General features: G+C 45.4%; 4 protein-coding genes across 15 annotated transcripts in view; 3 read left to right on the top strand and 1 right to left on the bottom strand.

Annotated features, from left to right (window-relative positions):
• PTRH2 (peptidyl-tRNA hydrolase 2) overlaps positions 1-21,652 on the top strand; it is a 1,137,200-nt gene that overhangs the window by 946,072 nt on the left and 169,476 nt on the right. The gene's annotated exons all lie outside the window — the stretch shown is intronic.
• SKA2 (spindle and kinetochore associated complex subunit 2) overlaps positions 1-21,652 on the top strand; it is a 976,874-nt gene that overhangs the window by 206,122 nt on the left and 749,100 nt on the right. The gene's annotated exons all lie outside the window — the stretch shown is intronic.
• The window catches only part of RPS6KB1 (ribosomal protein S6 kinase B1), a 99,956-nt gene that overhangs the window by 68,303 nt on the left and 10,001 nt on the right, over positions 1-21,652 (bottom strand). The window lies entirely within an intron of this gene.
• Positions 1-21,652, top strand: part of TUBD1 (tubulin delta 1) — a 31,890-nt gene that overhangs the window by 8,011 nt on the left and 2,227 nt on the right. For 4 of the 5 annotated variants that reach the window (XM_050764727.1, XM_050764724.1, XM_050764725.1 and 1 more), the window contains 5 exons: positions 1,118-1,334; positions 3,881-4,112; positions 7,613-7,777; positions 15,596-15,736; positions 18,770-18,953. In XM_050764727.1, the coding sequence (XP_050620684.1) occupies positions 1,118-1,334; positions 3,881-4,112; positions 7,613-7,777; positions 15,596-15,736; positions 18,770-18,953 (939 nt within the window). The remainder of the gene's footprint in view (positions 1-1,117; positions 1,335-3,880; positions 4,113-7,612; positions 7,778-15,595; positions 15,737-18,769; positions 18,954-21,652) is intronic. The other variant, XM_050764726.1, reaches the window with a different exon arrangement.

The raw sequence follows: 21,652 nt of genomic DNA on the forward strand, positions 1-21,652 counted from the left end.
AGACGGGGTTTCACCGTGTTAGCCAGGCTGGTCTCGATCTCCTGACCTCGTGATCCACCCATCTCGGCCTCCCAAAGTGCTGAGATTACAGGCTTGAGCCACCGCGCCCGGCCTTGTTTTTTATTTTTTTAAAAAGTTGCTAATGGGTACAAAAATACAGTTAGATAGAAGCAATACACTCTAGTATTCAATAATACAGTAAGGAAATTATAGTTGATAATTTATTGTATATATCAAAATAGTAAAAGTAGCCAGGCGCAGTGGCTCACACTTGTAATCTTAGCACTTTGGGAGGTTGAGGCAGGCTGATCACCTGAGTTCAGGAGTTTGAGACCAGCCTGGCCAACATGGTGAAACCCCGTCTCTACTAAAAATACAAAAATTATTATTTTTCTTTTGGTGTGGTTCGGGCACCTGTAATCCCAGCTATTCGGGAGGCTGAGACAGGAGAATCTCTTGAACCCAGGAGTGGGAGTGAGCCAAGATCGTGCCATTATACTCCAGCCCCAGTGACAAGAGTGAAACTCTGTCTCAGAAAAAATAAAATAGCTAAAAGAGAAGAATTGTAATGTTCCCAACACATAGAAAAGATAAATGTTTGAGGTGATAGATATCCCATTTACCCTTATTTGATCATTACACGTGTGTACACATACCCAAATATCACATGTACCCCCAAAATAAGTACAACTATGAAAACCCCAAATATTAAAGTATCTGATTAAAACCTCAAAAATAAAGAGAACTTTCTGTACTCTGTAAATTCCCTCTGCTAGCAGTCCTGTTCACCTGTTAACCCATTTATGCCAGAGGTTGCAATTTTTTAAATTTTTGCATGAGTGAAAAATCAGACCTTAGTAATGGCCTTGAGCAATAGGTTATAAATAACTCCCACATGCTTAGCGTTCCAATAATGGAACACTAGGCATAAGTGGGTTAAATATATTCAACTTACGTATTTAAAATTTTGTCAATCAGGATACCTGTACCTTTCATGATAGTTCTTCACTTCCATAGTTTTGAAAAAAACCTCTCTATTCTGTATCTGTCTCTCTGCATTACATATCTGTGGTTAAATTGAAAAGTGTTTGTGTTTGTTTCTTTTGCCATTGCATAGTTACTCTGTTCATGGACCCAGGCATGAAGAATCTATAATGGACCTAATCCGGAAGGAAGTGGAGAAATGTGACTCTTTCAGTGGTTTTTTCATCATAATGAGTATGGCTGGGGGCACAGGATCAGGAATAGGAGCTTTTGTTACACAGAATTTACAAGATCAGTACTCAAACTCATTGAAAATGAATCAGATTATTTGGCCTTATGGAACTGGTGAGGTATGTACATGTTAATTGAAAAGCTTATGTTTTATGTTCTTTGCAATAGAAATAAATGTGGGTAAAAAATTGCTCTCACCCTTTCATTGGAAATGTTAAGTTACGGCTTCCAGAATGGTTATATAATATGGTACTTTCATGAGTACCATATTATATGTGGTATATATGTATCTTCGCTTAAACTTTTCCAAACAGATGAAGTATCCTTGTTTTTAAAAATTTCAGAGAGGCCGGGCGTAGTGGCTCACGCCTGTAATCCCAGCACTTTGGGAGGCCAAGGCGGGCAGATCAGGAAGTCAAGAGATTGAGACCATCCTGGCCAACATGGTGAAACCCTGTTTCTACTAAAAATACAAAACTTAGCTGGCCATGGTGGCACAGGCCTGTAGTCTCAGCTACTTTGGAGGTTGAGACAGGAGATTCGCTTGAACCTGGGAGGCAGAGGCTATAGTGAGCCGAGATCATGCTATTGCACTCCAGCCTGACAACAGAATGAGACTCCATCTCAAAAAAAAATTTTTTTTAGATAATGGCTGGACACAGTGGTTCACACCTGTAATCCCAGCACTTTGGGAGGCCAAGGTGGGTGGATCACCTGAGGTCAGGAGTTTGAAATCACTCTGGCCAGCATGGAGAAACACCATCTCTACTAGAAGTACAATAATTAGCTGGCTGTGGTGGCACATACCTGTAGTCCCAGGTACTCGGAGGCTGAGGCAGGAGAATCTCTTGAACCCGGGAGGCAGAGGTTCCAGTGAGCCAAGATCACGCCACTACACTCCAGCCTGAGTGACAAGAGCAAGACTTCTTAAAAAAAATTTTTTTGGCCGGGCACGGTGGCTCACGCCTGTAACCCCAGCACTTTGGGAGGCCGAGGTGGGAGGATCATGAGGTCAGGAGATCGAGACCATCTTGGCTAACATGGTGAAACCCCGTCTCTACTAAAAATACAAAAAATTAGCCGGGCGTGGTGCAGGCGCCTGTAGTCCCAGCTACTTGGGAGGCTGAGGCAGGAGAATGGTGTGAACCCGGGAGGTGGAGCTTGCAGTGAGCCGAGCCCCACTGCACTCCAGCCTGGGCGACAGAGCGAGACTCTGTCTCAAAAAAAAAAAAAAAAAAAAAAATTTTTTTTTTCAGAGAATGGCCAGGCCGAGGACCTCATGTCTGTAATCCCAGCACTTTGGGAGGCTAAGGTGGGCAGATCATTTGAGGCCAGGAGTTCGAGACCAGCCTGGCCAACATGGCGAAACCCCGTCTCTACTACAAATACAAAACTTAGCCAGGCATTTTGACTCCTGCCTATTGTCCCAGCTACTCAAGAGGCTGAGGCAGGAGAATCGCTTGCACCTGTGAAGCGGAGGTTGCATTGAGCCAAAATCATGTCACTGCACTCCAGCCTGGGCAACAGAGCAATACTTTGTCTCAAATAAAAAGTCAGAGAAGGTGATTGTGCTGCTTCTCTCAGGAACTGATTCCTGAGAATGTCTCTCTTATTCCAGTATATAAAGCAGACACCTTGACCTCATGTTGGGATTCATGGTGCCATTGCCACCTTCAAGTAATTTTTATTTCTTCACATTGGGAGAAAATGTCTTTTTTTTTTGAAACGGAGTTTTGCTCTTGTTGCCCAGGCTGGAGTGCAGTAGCGCGATCTCGGCTCACCGCAACCTCCGCCTCCCCGGTTCAAGTGATTCTCCTGCATCAGCCTGCCGAGTAGCTGGGATTACAGGTGCCCGCCACCACACCCGGCTAATTTTGTCTTTTTAGTAGAGATGAGGGTTTTCAATGTTGGTCAGGCTGGTCTCGAACTCTCGACGTCAGGTGATCCACCCACCTCAGCCTCCCAAAGTGCTGGGATTACACGTGTGAGCCACTGCCCCTGGCTTGAAAATTTCTATATAAGCCAATTTCCTGTTGATCAACCTAGTTGAAGAAAGAAATCAGGCGACACAAGTCACTACAAGAAATGAAGTAGGAAATAAGTATGAAAATAATGGCCAATTTTTGTTGTGCCCATACAAGGCCTTGTTCTAAGTGTTTAACTTGCATTGTGTCATTAATCCTTACAATTCTAGGAAACCATTACAAATGAGGAAACTGGCTGGGCACAGTGGCTCATGCCTATAATCCCAGCACTTTAGGAGGACAAGGCAGGTAGATCATTTGAGGCCAGGAGTTTGAGACCAGCCTGGCCAACATGGTGAAACATTGTCTCCACTAAAAACACAAAAATTAGCTGGGCATGGTGGCACAAGCCTGTAATTCCAGCTGCTCAGGGGGCTAAGACACAAGAATCTCGAACCGGGAGGCCGAGGTTGCAGTGAGCAGAGATGGTGCCACTGTACTCCAGCCTGGGTGACAGAGCGAGTCTCTGTCTCAAAAAAAAAAGGGAAACCGAGCATAGAGAGATTAAAAAACTTGTCCAAGATCATACAGCTAGAAAGTGACAGAGCCCGGATTTGAACCCAGCCAGGATGCCTTGAGAAGCTGTAATCTTAACCATTATTCTCTCCTACCTTTCTTTTTTCTGACCTTTTCCTCTCCAGGTTATTGTTCAAAACTACAACTCCATTTTGACACTTTCTCACTTGTACCGATCTTCAGACGCCCTCCTTGTTCATGAGAATGATGCCGTCCATAAGATCTGTGCAAAACTGATGAATATCAAGCAGATCTCCTTTAGTGATATCAATCAAGTCCTCGCACATCAGCTGGGAAGTGTGTTCCAGCCTACTTATTCTGCAGAAAGCTCATTTCACTACAGACGAAATCCACTAGGTATTTGTCCCTTTATATGTTAATTATAGGAAAGCCTTATGTTCTGAAAGCTTCAAAGTTTATTCTTTCTGTCTCTTCCTCTACCTGAAGATACACTTAAGTCTTGCTTATCTCAAAACCCTTTCTTCACATCTGCTTAGTTCTCTGAACTGTCTTATTGAAAAACTGAGAAGTTGCTAAAGGGCAATGGGTATCCACTGCTCTTCTTCAGGATTCTTTCTCTCTCTTTCTTTTCTTTTCTTAATAGAAACCACATTGAGATATAACTCACCTAGCATGCAATTCACCCATTTAAAGTGTACAAGTCAGTGATTTTTCTTTTTTTTTTTTTGAGACAGAGTCTCGCTGTGTTGCCCAGGCTGGAGTGCAGTGGTGCAATCTTGACTCGCTGCAACCTCCGCCTCCTGGGTTCAAGCAATTTTCCTATCTTAGCCTCCTGAGTAGCTGGGACTACACTACAGGCACATGCTACCATGCCCAACTGATTTTTGTAGTTTTAGTAGAGATGGAGTTTCACCATATTGGCCAGGCTGGTCTTGAATTCCTGATCTCAAATAATCCGCCCGTCTCGGCCTCCCAAAGTGCTAGGATTACAGGCGTGAGCCACTGCACCCAGCCCTAGCCTTTTCCTAAGTACGGCAGCCAGACTGAACTCTGGCTTTGCAGTTTTTAAAAGCGTAAGTCAGATCCTGTTGCTCCCCTTTTCAGAACCTTCCTGAGGTTTCCTGTCTCATCCAGAGTTGTCAATGTGGGCGTCACCGTAGTGTGTGGAGATTGGGAATTCAAAGAGGTCTGAGTCTGCCATGTGGCGTGACTTTCCATAGTTGTGCTCTGACAGAAGGTGAGGAGTGGGGTTGGCCCAAGACTGGGATTTTGCCAGAAAGAGGAAGACTGATTGAAAGGCAGGCACTCCGTGGATTAAGGTCTCAAGGAGGTTTAAGAATGGTTAAGGTGGCCAGGCGGGGTGGCTCACGCCTGTATCCCAGCACGTTGGGAGGCTGAGGTGGGTGGATCACCTGAGGTCAGAAGTTTGAGACCAGCCTGGCCAATATGTTGAAACCCTGGCTCTACAAAACATACAAAAATTAGCCAGGTGTGGTGGCGGGTGCCTATAATGCCAGCTACTCAGAAGACTGAGGCAGGAGAATCTCTTGAACCCGGGAGGCAGAGGTTGCAGTCAGCTGAGATTGCACCACTGTACTCCAGCCTGGGCAACAGAGCAAGACTCTGTTTAAAAAAAAAAAAAAAAACACACACACACACAATGGTTAAGGTAAGAGTAGCTGAACAAGAAAGCTGGAAGGGAGAGCAGATTGCAACGATTAATAATTCATGCATTGGCTGGGCACCATGGCTCACTTCTGTAATCCCAGTGCTTTAGGAGGCCAGGGTGGGAAGATCACTTGAGGCCAGGAGTTCGAAGCCAGCCTGGGCAGTGTAGCAAGACCTTATCTCTACTAAGAATTTAAAAAGTGGCCGGGTATGGTGGCTTATGCCTGTAATCCCGAAACTTTGGGAGGCCAAGACGGGCAGATCACCTGAGGTTGGGAGTCAAAAATAAAAAGTTAGCTGAGTGTAGTGGCACATGCCTGTAATCCCAGCTACTTGGGAGGCTGAGGCAGGAGAATTGCTTGAACCTGGGAGGGGGAGGTTGCAGTGAGCCAAGATCACGCCACTGCACTCCAGCCTGAGCAATAAGAGCGAAACTCCGTTCCCCCAACAAAAAAAAAAAAAACAGGCATTGTGGTGCGCACCTGTAACCTCAGCTACTAGGGAAGCTGAGATGGGGCTGTCACTTAAGCCCAGGAGTTCGAGGTTGCAGAGCTTTGATTGTGCCACTGCACTCCAGTCTGGACAACAGAACAAAACACTGTCTAAAAAGAAAAAAAAGAATTCATGCCATAGTGCTCAGGAATTATTTTCTGACTACTGTATATTTACTTGTGCTATGCAGTAGAATTCAACTGTAGGTATTTTACAGAAAAGAATTCTACATTTAGAGGACATTCCATTCGCACAAGCCCACCTGCGTAGCATCTTATAGATGTTTGTGTCAAAATTTGTTCTTTCTTTAGGATGTATATTATGAGTTTGTACTCAATGGTATAAAGTTTGTTTCATATTATGGTAATATATTTTTCCCTATCCTCAAGGTATTTTCTATAAATATATGAGACAGCTGTGAATGTAAAGGAAATTAGCCTTTCTCCTTAATTCTATTTCATCGTAAATACAAGTTTCTAAAGATAGGCACATTCCTGTCTTAAGGAATATATAATCTCGTCTTCTTTCCAAATAGAGTTTCATGTTAACTTTTGGTTTTTTTTGAGACAGAGTCTCGCTTTGTCCCCCAGCCTGGAGCGCGATGCACTGCAGCCTTCGCCTCCCAGGTTCAAGCGATTCTTCTGCTTCAGCCTCCCGAGTAGCTGGGATTACAGGTGCCCGCCACCATGCCTGGCTAATTTTCATATTTTTAGTAGAAACGGTGTTTCACCATGTCGACCAGGCTGCCCTTAAACTCCTGACCTCATGATCTGCCCACCTCAGCCTCCAAAAGTGCTGGGATTACAGGCGTGAGCCACCACACCTGGCTCATATTAACTTTCATATTAACAGGTTTTGATTATCACCTAACCAGATACAATATGTAAAAATCTTGAGCCAGGCGCGGTGGCTCACGTCTGTAATCCCAGCACTTTGGGAGGCTGAGGCGGGTGGATCACCTGAGGTCAGGAGTTCAAGAACAGCCCAGCCAACATGGTGAAACCCTGTCTCTACTAAAAAAAAAAAAAAAAAAAAAAAAAATCTAGTAATATTCCTAAAAGAATATTTAGTGGGGTGGGTGCAGTGGCTCACATCTGTAATCCCGGCACTTTGGGAGGCCGAGGCAAGTGGATCACGAGATCAGGGGATCGAGACCATTCTGGCCACCATGGTGAAACCCCATCTCTACTAAAGTACAAAAAATTAGCTGGGCGTGGTGGCGGGTGCCTGTAGTCCCAGCTACTCAGGAGTCTGAGGCAGGAGAATGGCGTGAACCCAGGAGGCGGAGGTTGCAGTGAGCTGAGATCACGCCACTGCACTCCAGCCTGGCGACAGAATAAGACTCCGTCTCAAAAAAAAGAAAGAATAGAACAATATTTAGTGAACATAGAATGACAGGAAAAGCGTATCAATTCTCATGTTTACTTTGTTTTCCTGGAGTTTACCTAAATATTTCATTCACATTTACAGTTATTCAGCTTCTAAATTGTAGTTTGCTTTTTGGCAAAGTGTATTTTCTCGCTCATGCTCAAGTCGGTGCTAAAATGAAGTGAAGAGGTGGTGTGTAATAGACATTGTCTCTGAAATTGTATTCATATTAAAGATTAAATAATTCTGGTCTAAGAAGAGAAAAAAACATTTGGCCCAGAAAACCTTCAAAGCATGGTTTTATGTAGACCATTGGCAACAATGTGGAATAAAAAAAAATTAGTTCAGATATTTTTTTTTCTTTACAGGAGACTTAATGGAGCATTTAGTTCCCCATCCTGAATTCAAGATGCTGAGTATTCGTAACGTGCCTCACATGTCTGAGAATTCATTGGCATACAGCACATTTACTTGGGCTGGCCTGCTCAAGCATTTGAGACAGATGCTCATTTCTAATGCAAAGATGGAAGAAGGTAAAGAGTAGTCCAAAATATGCAGCCCACAAACTGGAAAAAGTGTCCGTCCTGGAGTCTCTATATTGAGACTGTATACTGGCTTGGAGTAGTTGAGATAATGGACCTTTCTTCCGGCTAGGGAGACTCCGGCAGAAACTCACCAGGGCATCCTAGGAGGGTTTCTTAATCACTTCACAGTTTCATTACCAAAAGACATTTCAAATGAGTGCCAGATTTTTTTTTTTTAATCAAAGCAATGAACATAGTTTAAAAAATCAAGTAGGCAAAACTCACTTAAATATATACTTAAATCCATACATTGCACTGTATTTAAAGTATATCTTACTTTTTTTTTTTTTTTTTTTTGAGACTGAGTCTCGCTCTGTCACCCAGGCTGTAGTGCAGTGGCGCCATCTTGGCTCACTGCAACCTCCACCTCCCGGGTTCACGCCATTCCCCTGCCTCAGCCTCCCGAGTAGCTGGGACTACAGGCGTCCACCACTGCACCCAGCTAATTTTTTATATTTTTAGTAGAGACGGGGTTTCACCATCTTAGCCAGGATGGTCTCTATCTCCTGACCTCGTGATCCGCCCATCTCAGCCTCCCAAAGTGCTGGGATTACAGGCGTGAGCCACCGCGCCCGGCCAATTACATCTCAGTTTTTTAAAAGGTCAAGTAATGGGCCAGGTATGGTGGCTCATACCTGTAATCCTAGCACTTTGGGAGGCCAAGGCAGGAGAAGCGCTTGAGCCCAGGAGTTCGAGACCAGCCTGGGAAACATGGCAAAACTCCTCTACAAGAAATATAAAAAGTTATCTGGACATGGTGACATGGGCCTGTATTCCCAGCAACTTGGGAGACTGAGGTGGGAGAATCACCTGAGCCCGGGAGGTCAAGGCTGCAGTGAGCTGTGATCACACCACTGCACTTCAGCCTGGGTGACAGTGAGACCCTTTCTCAAAAAAAAAAAAAAAAAAAAAAAAAGAAAAAAGTTAAGTAATGTCTGGTATGATTTTATGACAAGGAAAACAGCAATCCTACACCTCCCCATTACACAGATGAAACTACTTTCAACGTCTTTAGCTATTTCATCTAGAATTTTCCTCCATAGTTATAAATGTTTTACTTATGTTGTTATCTCTTGCATTCCTAGTATGAAAATTGAGAATTGGGCTGGGCATGGTAGCTAATGCCTGTAATCCCAGCACTTTGGGAGGCCGAGGTGGGTGGATCACCTGAGGTCAGGAGTTCAAGACCAGCCTGGCCAACATGGTGAAACCCCTTCTCTATTAAAAATACAAAAAATATTAGCCAGGCATAGTGGCAGGCACCCGTAATCCCAGCTACTTAGGAAGTTGAGGCAGGAGAATTGCTTGAACCTGGGAGGCAGAGGTTGCAGTGAGCCGAGATAGTGCCACTGCATTCCAGCCTGGGTGATAAGAGTGAAATTGCATCTCAAAAAAAAAAAAGAAAATTGAGAATTGAATCATCTTACACCCCTCTACACACACACACACACACACACACACACACATTCCCACATTCATATATATATATATATATACTCTGACACGTATGTGCACACTCACACATACACACACTCATATTTACCTTCATCCTTCCTCCTAACATACTTGGGAGTTAGATCAGTTTTCAATGTTTGTATTACTTTTGCTGTGTAAATATTAATTCATAGTACAGCCTTATACTGTGTACATAGATTATATTTTTGTGTGTGTACAATTTATTTTTCCCTCTTGGTGTTGTTAATCATTATATTTATTTGGTTGATATTCCCTGTACCTATCAACAATTTATCCTCAAACTTTTCTGTAAAAAATGAATCCCTTCTCAGATGTGGTGGCTCACGCCTGTAAGCTCAGCACTTTGGGAAGCTGAGGCAGGAGGATCGCTTGAGGCCAGGAGTTCAAAACCAGCTTGAGCAACAAAGCAAGACCCCCATCTCTAAAAAAATAATTTAAAGGCCGGGCGCGGTGGCTCAAGCCTGTAATCCCAGCACTTTGGGAGGCCGAGACGGGCGGATCACGAGGTCAGGAGATTGAGACCATCCTGGCTAACACGGTGAAACCCCGTCTCTACTAAAAATACAAAAAACTAGCCGGGCGAGGTGGCGGGCGCCTGTAGTCCCAGCTACTCCGGAGGCTGAGGCAGGAGAATGGCGTAAACCCGGGAGGCGGAGCTTGCAGTGAGCTGAGATCTGGCCACTGCACTCCAGCCCGGGCTACAGAGCAAGACTCCGTCTCAAAAAAAAAAAAAAAAAAAAAAAAATATTAGCTGGCCCATCATGGTGGCTCACGTTTGTTATCCCAGCACTTTGGGAGGCTGAGGCTGATGAGGTCAGGAGATCAAGACCATCCTGGCTAACATGGATGTAGTAGAAACCCCATCTCTACTAAAAATACAAAAAATCAGCCAGGCGTGATAGCACACACCTGTAATCCCAGCTACCCAGGAGGCTGAGGCAGGAGAATGGCTTGAACCCGGGAGGCAGAGGTTGCAGTGAGCCGAGATAGCGCCCCTGCTCTCCAGCCTGGGCAACAGAGCGAGACTCTGTCTCAAAAAAAAAAAAAAATTAGCTGGGCATAGTGGTATGCACCGTCCTAGCTACTTGGGAGGGTGGGGCAGGAGAATCCCTTCAACCAAGGGGTTTGAGTTTAAAATGAGCCGTGATCATGCCACTGCACTCCAGCCTGGGCAACAGAGCAAAACCCTGTCTCAAAAACAAAAAAAAAGAACTCTTTCTCAATATTTTTAAACCCATCAGGTAATCGATTACTTCCATTATCTGCTTAGAGACATCCTTCTGGAAGGCCTTTATCTTCCCATTCCATTCTGGACTTACTGCTGTCCAGGCTTGATAAGCAGCCAGCCCTGGCATCTCTGCTTGCCTCATCCTGATTTATATCTGTACCTCCTAGGTTTCAAATCTGCTTTCTTGATTTATTCCCTCATATTGATGGACCATACCTTTCAGGAGCTCCCTAAGAAAGAGTACAAGGAAAGTAAAGTGTTTGAGGCTACAAATATCATTCTGGCTGGGCGCGGTGGCTCACATCTGTAATCCCAGCACTTTGGGAGGCCAAGGCAGGTGGATCATGAAGTCAGGAGATCGAGACCATCCTGGCTAACACAGTGAAACCCCGTCTCTACTAAAAATACAAAAAAAAATTAGCCGGGCGTGGTGGCGGGCGCCTGTAGTCCCAGCTACTCAGGAGGCTAAGGCAGGAGAATCCCTTGAACCTGGGAGGTGGAGCGAGGTTGCAGTGAGCCAAGATCGCACCATTGCGCTCCAGCCTTGGCGACAGAGTGAGACCCCGTCTCAAAAAAATAAAAATAAAAATAAATAAATATTATTATTCTGTTCTGCCATTGCATTTGAATGATAGTTTGGCCAGGGATAGGATTCTAGGTTGGGAATCATTTTCTTTTCATTGAGTATTTCAAAGGCATTGCTCTATCATCTTCTCACTTGCAGCGCTGCTGTTAGGAAGTCTCATATTGTTCTGATTCTCAATCCTATTTTGTTATCTCTTGAAGCTTTAAGATTTTCTCTTTGTCCCCAGCATTCTGAACGTACTTGACATGGGTCTTTGGTTTATCTCAATAGAAGGTAAGCTTTATTATCTACTTGGTTTACCGTTGCATCTTTGGAGCCTGGAACAGTAAACACTCAGTGATTATTTGCTGAGTTAGTTGCTCTGAGCACTGAATGGACCCTTATGGATGTTGCAGACTTGTGTGGGTTTCACAGTAAGGCGATCTGCCTGGCCATTTTATTGTTGGGCTTCCATATACCATATTCAGCGTATCTTATCTCTTGATCAGTTGCTTCCTCCTCCATCTCTTTCCTGAACGCATGATAAGCCTGGCTGCCAGCCTCTTCAGAGCTGGACGGGGAAGACATGGACTGTTAAGCTTTCCTGCGAAAGCTTCTACTTTGTGACCTGGTTTTCCAAAGGTTCTCTACAGGGCTGTGCCTGGTGTCACTGAGGCCAGAGCCTCCCAAGTTTAACCTTTTCACAGCAGAAACCTCCTTCTAGGGTAGAAGAGCACACTCCCCCTGCCACAGGGAGTGGGGAAGGGGCTCTTAGAGCTGCCTCTCAAACAGATTTTTAGTTAATCCTCCTGTTTTTTTTTCCCACTTTGATTTTCTTTTTTCTTTCTTTCTTTTTTTTTTTTTTTTTAGATGGAGTTGCACTCTGTCACCCAGGCTGGAGTGCAGTGGCCTCATCTTGGCTCACTGCAACCTCCACCTCCCGGGTTCAGGTGATCCTCCCACCTTAGCCTTCCAAGTAGCTGGGACTACCAGTGTACCAATGTGTACCGCCACACCTAGCTAATTTTTGTATTTTTAGTAGAGATGGGGTTTTATCATGTCAGCCAGGCTGGTCTCAAACTCCTGACCTCAAGCGATCCGCCTGCCTCAAATTCCCAAAGTGCTGGGATTACAGACGTAAGCCACCGTGCCCAGCCTTTTTTCCACTGTGAAAAGTGTCTGGTCTACTTCCAGGACCTCAACTGTGGGCAAACTTTTTAGCTTTTTCTTGTTGTGCAGTCAGTAACCAGTAGTTCCTTTGCTCTCCAGCTTCCAAAATTTTGTTGCTGTTACATTCTCTCCTGTTCCCTTTTTTTCTTGTTTATGGTTATCCTTTTATTGATTAAGCAGGATCTGAGGAGAGAGTGGCAGGAAACTGACATGTTCAGTCTGTCATGTGTAACTAGAAATCACTACTAGGTGTTAATAGCATACATTATACCACAGATTAAAATAAGTTAGGTTTTTATACTATGAGAGTAGATTTTCTCAACATTTATTTGTAATATCTTACGGATTTTAGATTATAGTGCCAGAGGTTTGGAGGTAAGCAAAAAGTTTACATGTAAAAATAGTGCTTCCTGAATTTTTTGGCCACAGTACCTGTTTTTCTAGCTATACCTGTTAATACGGTAAGGAACACAATGTTCCTTAGAGTCGTGTGAGACGTGCTGCTCTGAGCTCTCTTAGGTCAATAAACCACAGTTTGCTGAGTTCCCATGTGGAACTTTAGGGTGTCAACATTTTTTCTTTTTTTTTTTTTTTTTTTTTTTTGGAGGAGGGGATGGAGTCTCGCTTTGTCACCCAGGCTGGAGTGCAGTGGCTCTCGGCTCACTACAACCTCTGCCTCCCGGTTGAAGCGATTCTTTTGCGTCAGCATCCTAAATAGTTGGGACTACAGGTGCGCACCACCATGCCCGTCTAATTTTTGTATTTTTTTAGTAGAGACGGGGTTTCACCATATTGGCCAGGCTGGTCTTAAACTGACCTCGTGATTCGCCCGCGTTGGCCTCCCAAAGTGCTGGGATTATAGGCATGAGCCACCGCGCCCGGCTGGGTGTCAACATTTTTTCACAGTTGTATAGTTTGAACATATAAATGTTTTCATACACGTGTATGAATAGTATATGAATAAATATATATATGGCATAAGCCTGGTTGAAGGATCTAGTTTTATAACTCTTCATATATTCTCTGCTCTGTGGGAAGATTTTGTGCGTTTCGTTTTTGAGACAGGTTTCACTCTCACCTAGGCTGGAGTGTAGTGGTGCAATCATAGCTCAGTGCGGCCTCAAACTCCTGGGCTCAAGTGATCCCCTGGTGCAGCTTCCTGTAGCTAGGACTACAGGTGTGTACCACCATAAGTGACTAATTTTGTTATTTATTTATTTTTTTTTTTGAAATGGAGTCTCACTCTATCGCCAGGCTGGAGTGCAGTGGCACAATCTTGGTTCACTGCAACCTCCGCCTCCCGAGTTCAAACGATTCCCCTGCCTCAGCCTCCTGAATAGCTGGGACTACAGGCATGTACCACTTCGCCCAGCTAATTTTTGTATTTTTAGTAAAGACAAGGTTTCACCATGTTGGCCAGGATGGTCTCGATCTCTTGACCTCGTGATCTGCCCACCTTGGCCTTCCAAAGAGCTGGGATTACAGGCATGAGCCACCACACCCAGCCTAATTTCGTTATTTCTTTTATTTTTGGAGAGTTGGGGGTCTCACTATGTTGCCCAGGCTAGTCTTGAACCCCTGGTTTCAAGTGATCCTTTCACCTCAGCCTCTCAAAGTGCTGGGATTACAGGCATGAGCCTCCGCGCCTGGCCTCTATGTAAAGATTTACCCCATTTCTATCACCATCACTATCTGTTTCTACGTATTCTACCTTTAGGGAGAATGTGTGATCCAGGAAGGAGCAAGGCAGAAGTTAATGACCCCCCGCCTTTTTTTCTTTTTGAGACGGAGTCTTGCTCTGTCGCGCAGGGTGGAGTGCAGTGGCACGATCTTGGCTCAGTGCAGCCTCTGCCTCCCGGGTTCAAACGATTATCCTGCCTCAGCCTCCCAAGTAGCTAAGATTACAGGCGCCTGCCACCACGCCCAGCTAAATTTTTTTTGTATTTTTAGTGGAGATGGGGTTTCACCATGTTGGCCAGGCTGGTCTTGAACTCCTCACCTCAAGTGATCCGCCTGCCTCAGCCTCCCAAAGTGCTAAGATTACAGGCGTGAGCCACCATTCCTGGCCTTGAAGTTAATGCCTTTCGTGACCTAGCTTTGGAAGTTATTTCTGCAACATCCTTTTGGTTAAGGTCAGCTCTCTGCAGTGTGAGAGCATACTCCCCCAGGGCTTGAATACCAGGAAGCGAAGATGATTGGGGTCATGTTGGAGGCTGACTGCTGTTCTCTGCGCTGTCCCTAAGTCATGTCCTCCCACATGCACGGTACATTCTTCCCCTCCCAAGGCCCCCGATAGTTACATACCATTAGCACATTGGTCCAAAATCTTATCCTCCAAAAGCAGCATGGATTCATACTCCTCAAGTGAGACTTCTCGCACTGTCACCCAGGCTGGAGTGCAGTGGCATGATCACAGCTCTCTGTAGCCTTGACCTCCTGGGCTTAGGCAATTCTCCCCACTCAGTTTCTCCGGTAGCTGGAACTATAGGTGCATGCCACAGATGCCAGACTAATTTTTGTATTTTTTTTTAGAAGAGGAGACCACTATTTTGTCCAGGCTGGTCTTGAACTCCTGGGCTCAAGAGATCCTCCCACCATAGCGTACCAAAGTGCTAGGATTACAGGCATGAGCCATCACACCCATCCTAAGATATCTTGTACTCAAAGATAGCCCTTTGAGTACAATTTTTTGCCCCAACAAACTCTAGTGGAATAGGCATAGGAGAATTGATAGACCCTCCCTTTTAGACAGGAAAAATAATGCCTATAGTCCTAGATACATGGGAGGACAAGGCGGGAGGATCATTGGAGCCCCGGAGTTTGAGGCTGCAGTGAGCTATGATCACACATGTGAATAGCCACTGCACTCCAGCCTGGGTGGCATAACGAGACCCTGTCCAAAAAAAACTAATATACACATTCCACAAGACCATTTTCCTTCTCTTGTTCAGAGCCATTTATAAAATCTCTTGCTTTTGGGCTGGGTGCAGTGGCTCACGCCTGTAATCCCAGCACTTTGGGAGGCTGAGGCAGGCAGATCATTTGAAGTCAGGAGTTCGAGACCAGCCTGGCCAACATGGTGAAACCCCGTCTCTACTAAAAATGCAAAAAAAACTAGCTGGGTGTGATGGCACACACCTTTAATCCTGTCTACCCAGCTACTGGGGGAGACTGAGGCAGGAGAATCGCTTGAACCCGGGAGATGGAGGTTGCAGTGAGCCAAGATCACGCCACTTCACTTCAGCCTAGGCAACAGAGTGAGACTCCATCTCAGAAAACTAAGTAAATAAAATAAAATCTCTTGCTTTTTTTTTTTTTCTTTTGGTAGGTATTGATTGGCATGTGCGGCCTCCTTTATCAGGACTTCCTTCTCTTGGTAAAATGTCTCTCAACAAGGACCTGCATTTTAACACTTCCATTGCTAACTTGGTCATTCTTCGTGGGAAAGATGTGCAAAGTGCAGATGTGGGTAAGAAATTCAGGTGAAAATTAAGATTTACATTTTGCACATGTACATGCTATATGGTACAAATGGTTTTTTAAAAGTCCCTGTATTCTTGGAGAAAGGAAAGTAATAACTATGTGTTTTAGTGGCAAAATTTGACCATGGTATCAGTTAGTATGTGACTAGACACCAATATAGAAGTGGTTTAAACAAGATAAAAGTATAACTCCTTTAGCCGGGTGTGGTAGCACATGTATATAGTCCCAGTTACTTGGGAGGCTGAGGCAGAAGGATAGCTTGAACCTAGGAGGTCAAGGCTCCAGTGAGCCATCATTGTGGCACTGCCCTCCAGCCTAAGCAACAGAGCAAGACCCTGTCTCTATTTAAAAAAAAAGAATTGTATTCTGAACATCTGGCTGCCCTGTCACCCTTACTTTCCCATCTGGCTGCCTCCTTATAGAAATGAGCAGAGAAGGACCTGCCTCCTTTCCTGTTTTGTTTTTTTGTTTTTTGTTTTTTGTTTTTTGAGACGGGGCTCACTCTGTTGCCCAGGCTGGAGTGCAGTGGTGTGATCTCGGCTCCCTGCAACCTCCACCTCCCAAGTTCAAGCAGTTCTGCTGCCTCAGCCTCCTGAGTAGCTGAGATATCAAGTGTGCGCCACCACGCCTGGCTAATTTTTGTATTTTTACTAGAGACGGGGTTTCTCCATGTTGGCCTGACTGGTCTCAAACTCCTGACCTCAGGTGATCCGCCCACCTCGGCCTCCCAAAGTGTTGGGATTATAGGCTTGAGCCACTGTGCCTGGCCAGGCATGACTCCTTTTCTGAAAGTCCCATATCACACTTGAATTTCTGTCCCATTGACTGGGACTGAGTTCTGGGCCACACCTCACTGCAATTTCAGTTAAAGTTTAGGGGAATTGATACTGAGGAAGAAGGGGTGAACAGGAATTGCTAAGGAGCAGGAATTGCTGGACAACCAGTTGTATCTGTGACAAGCATTTTGTTACAAATTTTTCAGGAAGTTGAAAGAGCATTATTCTTTTTGTGTGTGTGTGAGACAGAGTCTCATTCTGTCACCCAGGCTGGAGTGCCGTAGTGCAATCTCAGCTCACTGCAACCTCTGCCTCAGCCTCCCAAGTAGCTGGGATTACAGGCGTGCGCCACCACGCCTGATTGATTTTTGTATTTTTAGTACAGATGGGGTTTGACCATATTGACCAGGCTGGTCTCAAACTCCAGACCTCAAGTGATCCATCCGCCTCGGCCTCCCATAGTGCTGGGATTACAGGTGTGAGCCACTGTGCCTGGCTGAAAGGGCGTTATTCTTATTAGCCTTGTTTTTCTTTTCTTTTTTTTTTTTTTTTCTGAGACGGAGTCTCGCTCTGTCGCCCAGGCTGGAGTGCAGTGGCGCGATCTCGGCTCACTGCAAGCTCCGCCTCCCAGGTTAACGCCATTCTCCTGCCTCAGCCTCCCGAGTAGCTGGGACTACAGGCGCCCACAACCGCGCCCGGCTAATTTTTTGTATTTTTAGTAGAGACGGGGTTTCACCGTGGTCTCAATCTCCTGACCTTGTGATCCGCCCGCCTCGGCCTCCCAAAGTGCTGGGATTACAGGCGTGAGCCACCGCGCCCGGCAGCCTTGTTTTTCTATGGCGATTTTCTGGGTTCATTTTATCATGACTTCAGCAAGTATCATGTTTGCTACTTCTTGTTGTGATACAAAGAAAACCAAGGCCTAGCATAGTGGCACGTATGTGTAATCCCAGCACTTTGGCAGGCTAAGTCAGGAGGATCGCTTGAGGCTAGGAGTTTGAAACCAGCCTGGACAACATAGCAAGACCCCATCTCTACAAAGAATTTTAAACTTTAGCCAAGTATAGTGGTGCACACCTGTAGTCCCAACTACTAGGGAGACTGAGGCAGGAGGATCACTTGAACCCAGGAGTTTGACGCTGCAGTGACCAATGACAGTGGTGCCACTGCACTCCAGCCCGGGTGACAGAGACCCATTATCAAACAGAAAAAAGAAAACTGAACAATCTAGACCTTGTAATGTCCCTCAGAGAAAGAACAAATAATAGTATAAAATAGGGCCAGGCACAGTAGCTCTCACCTGTAATCCCAGCACTTTGGCAGAGGTGGGATGATTGCTTGGGCCCAGAAGTTTGAGACCAGCTTGGGCAACATAGTGAAATGCCATCTCTACAAAAAATAAAAATATTAGGCGTGGTGGCATGGGCCTGTAGTCCCAGCTACTTGGGAGGCTGAGGTGGGAGGATCACTTAAGGGCAGGAGGTGAAGGCTGCAGTGAGAGCTGTGATAGTGCCTCTGCACACCAGCCTGGTGACAGATTAAGATCCTGTCTCAAAAAAAAAAAAAAAAAAAAAAAAAATTAGCATTATATTACTTTTGGATAAATCGTCCATATTCATTGTATAGAAAAAAAAGGGGGCCAGTGCAGTGGCTCATCCCTATAATCCTAGCACTTTGAGAGGCTGAGGCAGGTGGATCACTTGAGGCCAGGAGTTCGAGACCAGCCTGGCCAACATGGTGAAACCCCATCTCTACAAAAAGTACAAAAATTAGCTGGGCATGGTAGCAGGCACCTGTAATCCCAGCTACTTAGGAGGCTAAGGCGGGAGGATTGCTTGAGCCCAGGAAGTAGAGGTTGCAGTGAGCCAACATCATGCCACTGCACCCCAGCCTGGGCAACAGAGTGAGACCCTGTCTCAAAAAAAAAAAAAAAAGTGTAATAATTCATACCTTTCAGAAAAGTGTTAAGAAGAATGCACACCACCATGTGTAGCTAATTTTGTTTTTAGTAGAGACGAGGTTTTACTATGTTGCCCAGGCTGGTCTCGAACTCCTGAGCTCAAGCGATCTACCCTCCTCTGCCTCCCAAAGTGCTGGGAGTCACCGCGCCAGCCAACACAAGTTTTAAAAGGCAAAATAAAAGATCTCTGATGAAGTAGACAAGAAAATATCTGTTTGTTTATTCATTTTCACAATTACTAATTTATGCTATAAAAAGACGGCTTATCTTGTTTTTACTCTAGAGGGATTTAAAGATCCAGCTCTCTACACTTCCTGGTTAGAACCTGTTAATGCTTTCAACGTGTGGAAAACCCAGCGGGCCTTTAGCAAGTATGAGAAGTCTGCAGTGTTGGTCAGCAATAGCCAGTTCTTAGTAAAACCACTTGATATGATTGTCGGGAAGGCATGGAATATGTTTGCTTCAAAGTAAGTATAAAATAAGTCTACAAACTTTTCTTTTTTTTTTTTTTTTGAAACAGAGTCTCACTCTGTTGCCCGGGTTGGAGTGCTGTGGTATGACCTCGGCTCACTGCAAGCTCCGCCTCCCGGGTTTAAGCGATTCTCCTGCTGCAGCCTACTAAGTAGCTGGGATTACAGGCTCCCACTACCACCCCCAGCTAATTTTTATATTAGAGGCAGGGTTTCACCATGTTGCTCAGGCTTGTCTCGAACTTCTGACCTCGGAATCCGCCTACCTCGGCCTCCGAAAGTGCTGGGATTACAGGCATGAGCCACCGCGCACGGCAGCCTTTCTAACCTTTAAGCAGATACTGTAGCGTTAAAGCATGAGGTATGATCTCGAGGAAGCATGGTTACCACTGTGTAGGTGTGAAGGTGTGAAGCCTTGGGCACGTGACTTCAGGCTTCATTGCCTCATCTGTGTAAGAGGGTCCTAACTGAGGAAATTTCTGGTGAGGATTAGATAAGATAATCTTGTAAAACAGCTAGTACTGTGCCGGGCTAGTAAATGCTCAGTAATTGTTTGACATTATTAAAGTAGAATTTTATTATAAAGCAGGGAAAATAAGATAGTTTTCAAAAATAAGATCTGGCTGGGCACCGTGGCTCACACCTGTAATCCCAGCACTTTGGGAGGCTGAGGCGAGCAGATCGGCTGAGGTCAGGAGTTCAAGACAAGCCTGGCCAACATGGTGAAACCCCATCTCTATTAAAAATACAAAAATTAGCTTGGCATGGTGGTGAGTGCCTGTAATCCCAGCTACTTGGGAGGCTGAGGCAGGAGAATTGCTTGAATCCAGAAGGTAGAGGTTGCAGAGAGCCAAAACTATGCCATTGCACTCCAGCCTGGGCGACAAAAGTGAGACTCCATCTAAAAAAAAAAATGAAATTTAAAAAAAAAAAAGGCCAGGTGCGATGGCTCACGCCTGTAATCCCAGCACTTTGGGAGGCCAAGGTGGGCGGATCACAAGGTCTGGAGATGGAGACCATCCTGGCTAACATGGTGAAACCCCATCTCTACTAAAAGTACAAAAAATCAGCTGGGTGTGGTGGTGGGCACCTGTAGTCTCAGCTACTCGGGAGGCTGAGGCAGGAGAATGGCGTGAACCCAGGAGGTGGAGCTTGCAGTGAGCCGAGATTGTGCCACTGCACTCCAGCCTGGGCGACAAGCAAGACTCCGTCTAAAAGTAAAAATAAATAAATAGATAAATCCTTGGGAGACTGGAAGATCCTCATGTTCCTCAATAAGATATATGATTAAATTCAACTCAGTTTGATACTAAGAAATGTCTACTTCATACTAACATGTTTTAGCAGATTTCTTGATCTCTACCAGTTACTTAAGTCAAAGCAGAATTCTTCAAATGACTGGACAAGGCTTCTAACTATCTTTTTCTTTTTTTTTTTTTTTTGAGATGGAGTTTCGCTCTTGTTGCCCAGGCTGGAGTGTAGTGGCGTGATCTCGGTTCACTGTGACCTCTGCCTCCCGGGTTCAAGCGATTCTCCTGCCTCAGCCTCCCAAGTAGCTGGGATTACAGGCATGCCCCACTACACTCAGCTAATTTTTTTGTTTTTAGTAGAGACAGGGTTTCTCCATGTTGGTCAGGCTGATCTCAAACTCCTGACCTCAGGTGATCTGCCCGCCTTGGCCTCCCAAGGTGCTGGGATTACCAGCATGAGCTACTGTGCCCAGCCACCTATAACTTTCATTAGCTCGGATACCCCAGGGCCCAACCATCCTGCGTGTGACCAGTCCATAAAACCCCACTCGGGCTGGGCATCGTGGCTCATGCCTGTAATCCCAGCACTTTGGGAGGCCAAGGCTGGTGAATCACAAGATCAGGAGTTTGAGACTAGCCTGGCCAACATGGTGAAACCCCGTCTCTACTGAAAATACAAAAAGTAGTTGGGCATGGTGGCAGGCACCTGTAATCCCAGCTACTGGGGAGGCTGAGGCAGGAGAATGGCTTGAACCCAGGAGGTGGAGGTTGTGAGCAGAGATTGTGCCACTGCATTCCAGCCCAGGCAACAGTGCGAGACTCTGTCTCAAAAAAAAACCCCACTCCACAGGGCCGTGAACTCCGTCCTTTTTTGGTGTCATTCCCGTCCTACTCTCATTAAATGGTAGCAGCCATTATGATGTCAATTTAATTCATGTCTGCCCTTGATATTCTTTTTGTACATGATTTTTGTGCCTCAGAACATTTGCAAGGAGCAGTCAGGCGTGGTGGCTCACGCTTGTAATCCCAGCACTTTGGAAGGCCAAGGCAGGTGGATCACTTGAAGCCAGGAATTCAAGACCAGCCTGGCCAACATGGTGAAACCCCACCTCTACTAAAAATACAAAAATTAGCCTGGTGTGGTGGCGCGCACCTGTAATCCCAGCTACTTGGGAGGCTGAGTCACGAGAATTGCTTCAACTCAGGAAGCAGAGGTTATGGTGAGCCGAGATCACACCACTGTACTCCATCCTGGGTGACAGAGCAAAACCCTGTCTCAAAAAACAAACACACAAACAAAAAAGAAAGCATTTGTGGTGTGGGAGGGATTAAGAGGACCACCCTGGCATAACTACAAATTAAATGTCCTGAGAGCACCTGGGAGGCTTCACTCCATTCCTAGAACTGGATTGATGTGTTCTCTAGTTTCAAGCCTTATATGAAACT

Source organism: Macaca thibetana, chromosome 16 (assembly GCF_024542745.1).
Source record: "Macaca thibetana thibetana isolate TM-01 chromosome 16, ASM2454274v1, whole genome shotgun sequence".
In the NCBI taxonomy this organism is placed as follows: Eukaryota; Metazoa; Chordata; class Mammalia; order Primates; family Cercopithecidae; genus Macaca; species Macaca thibetana.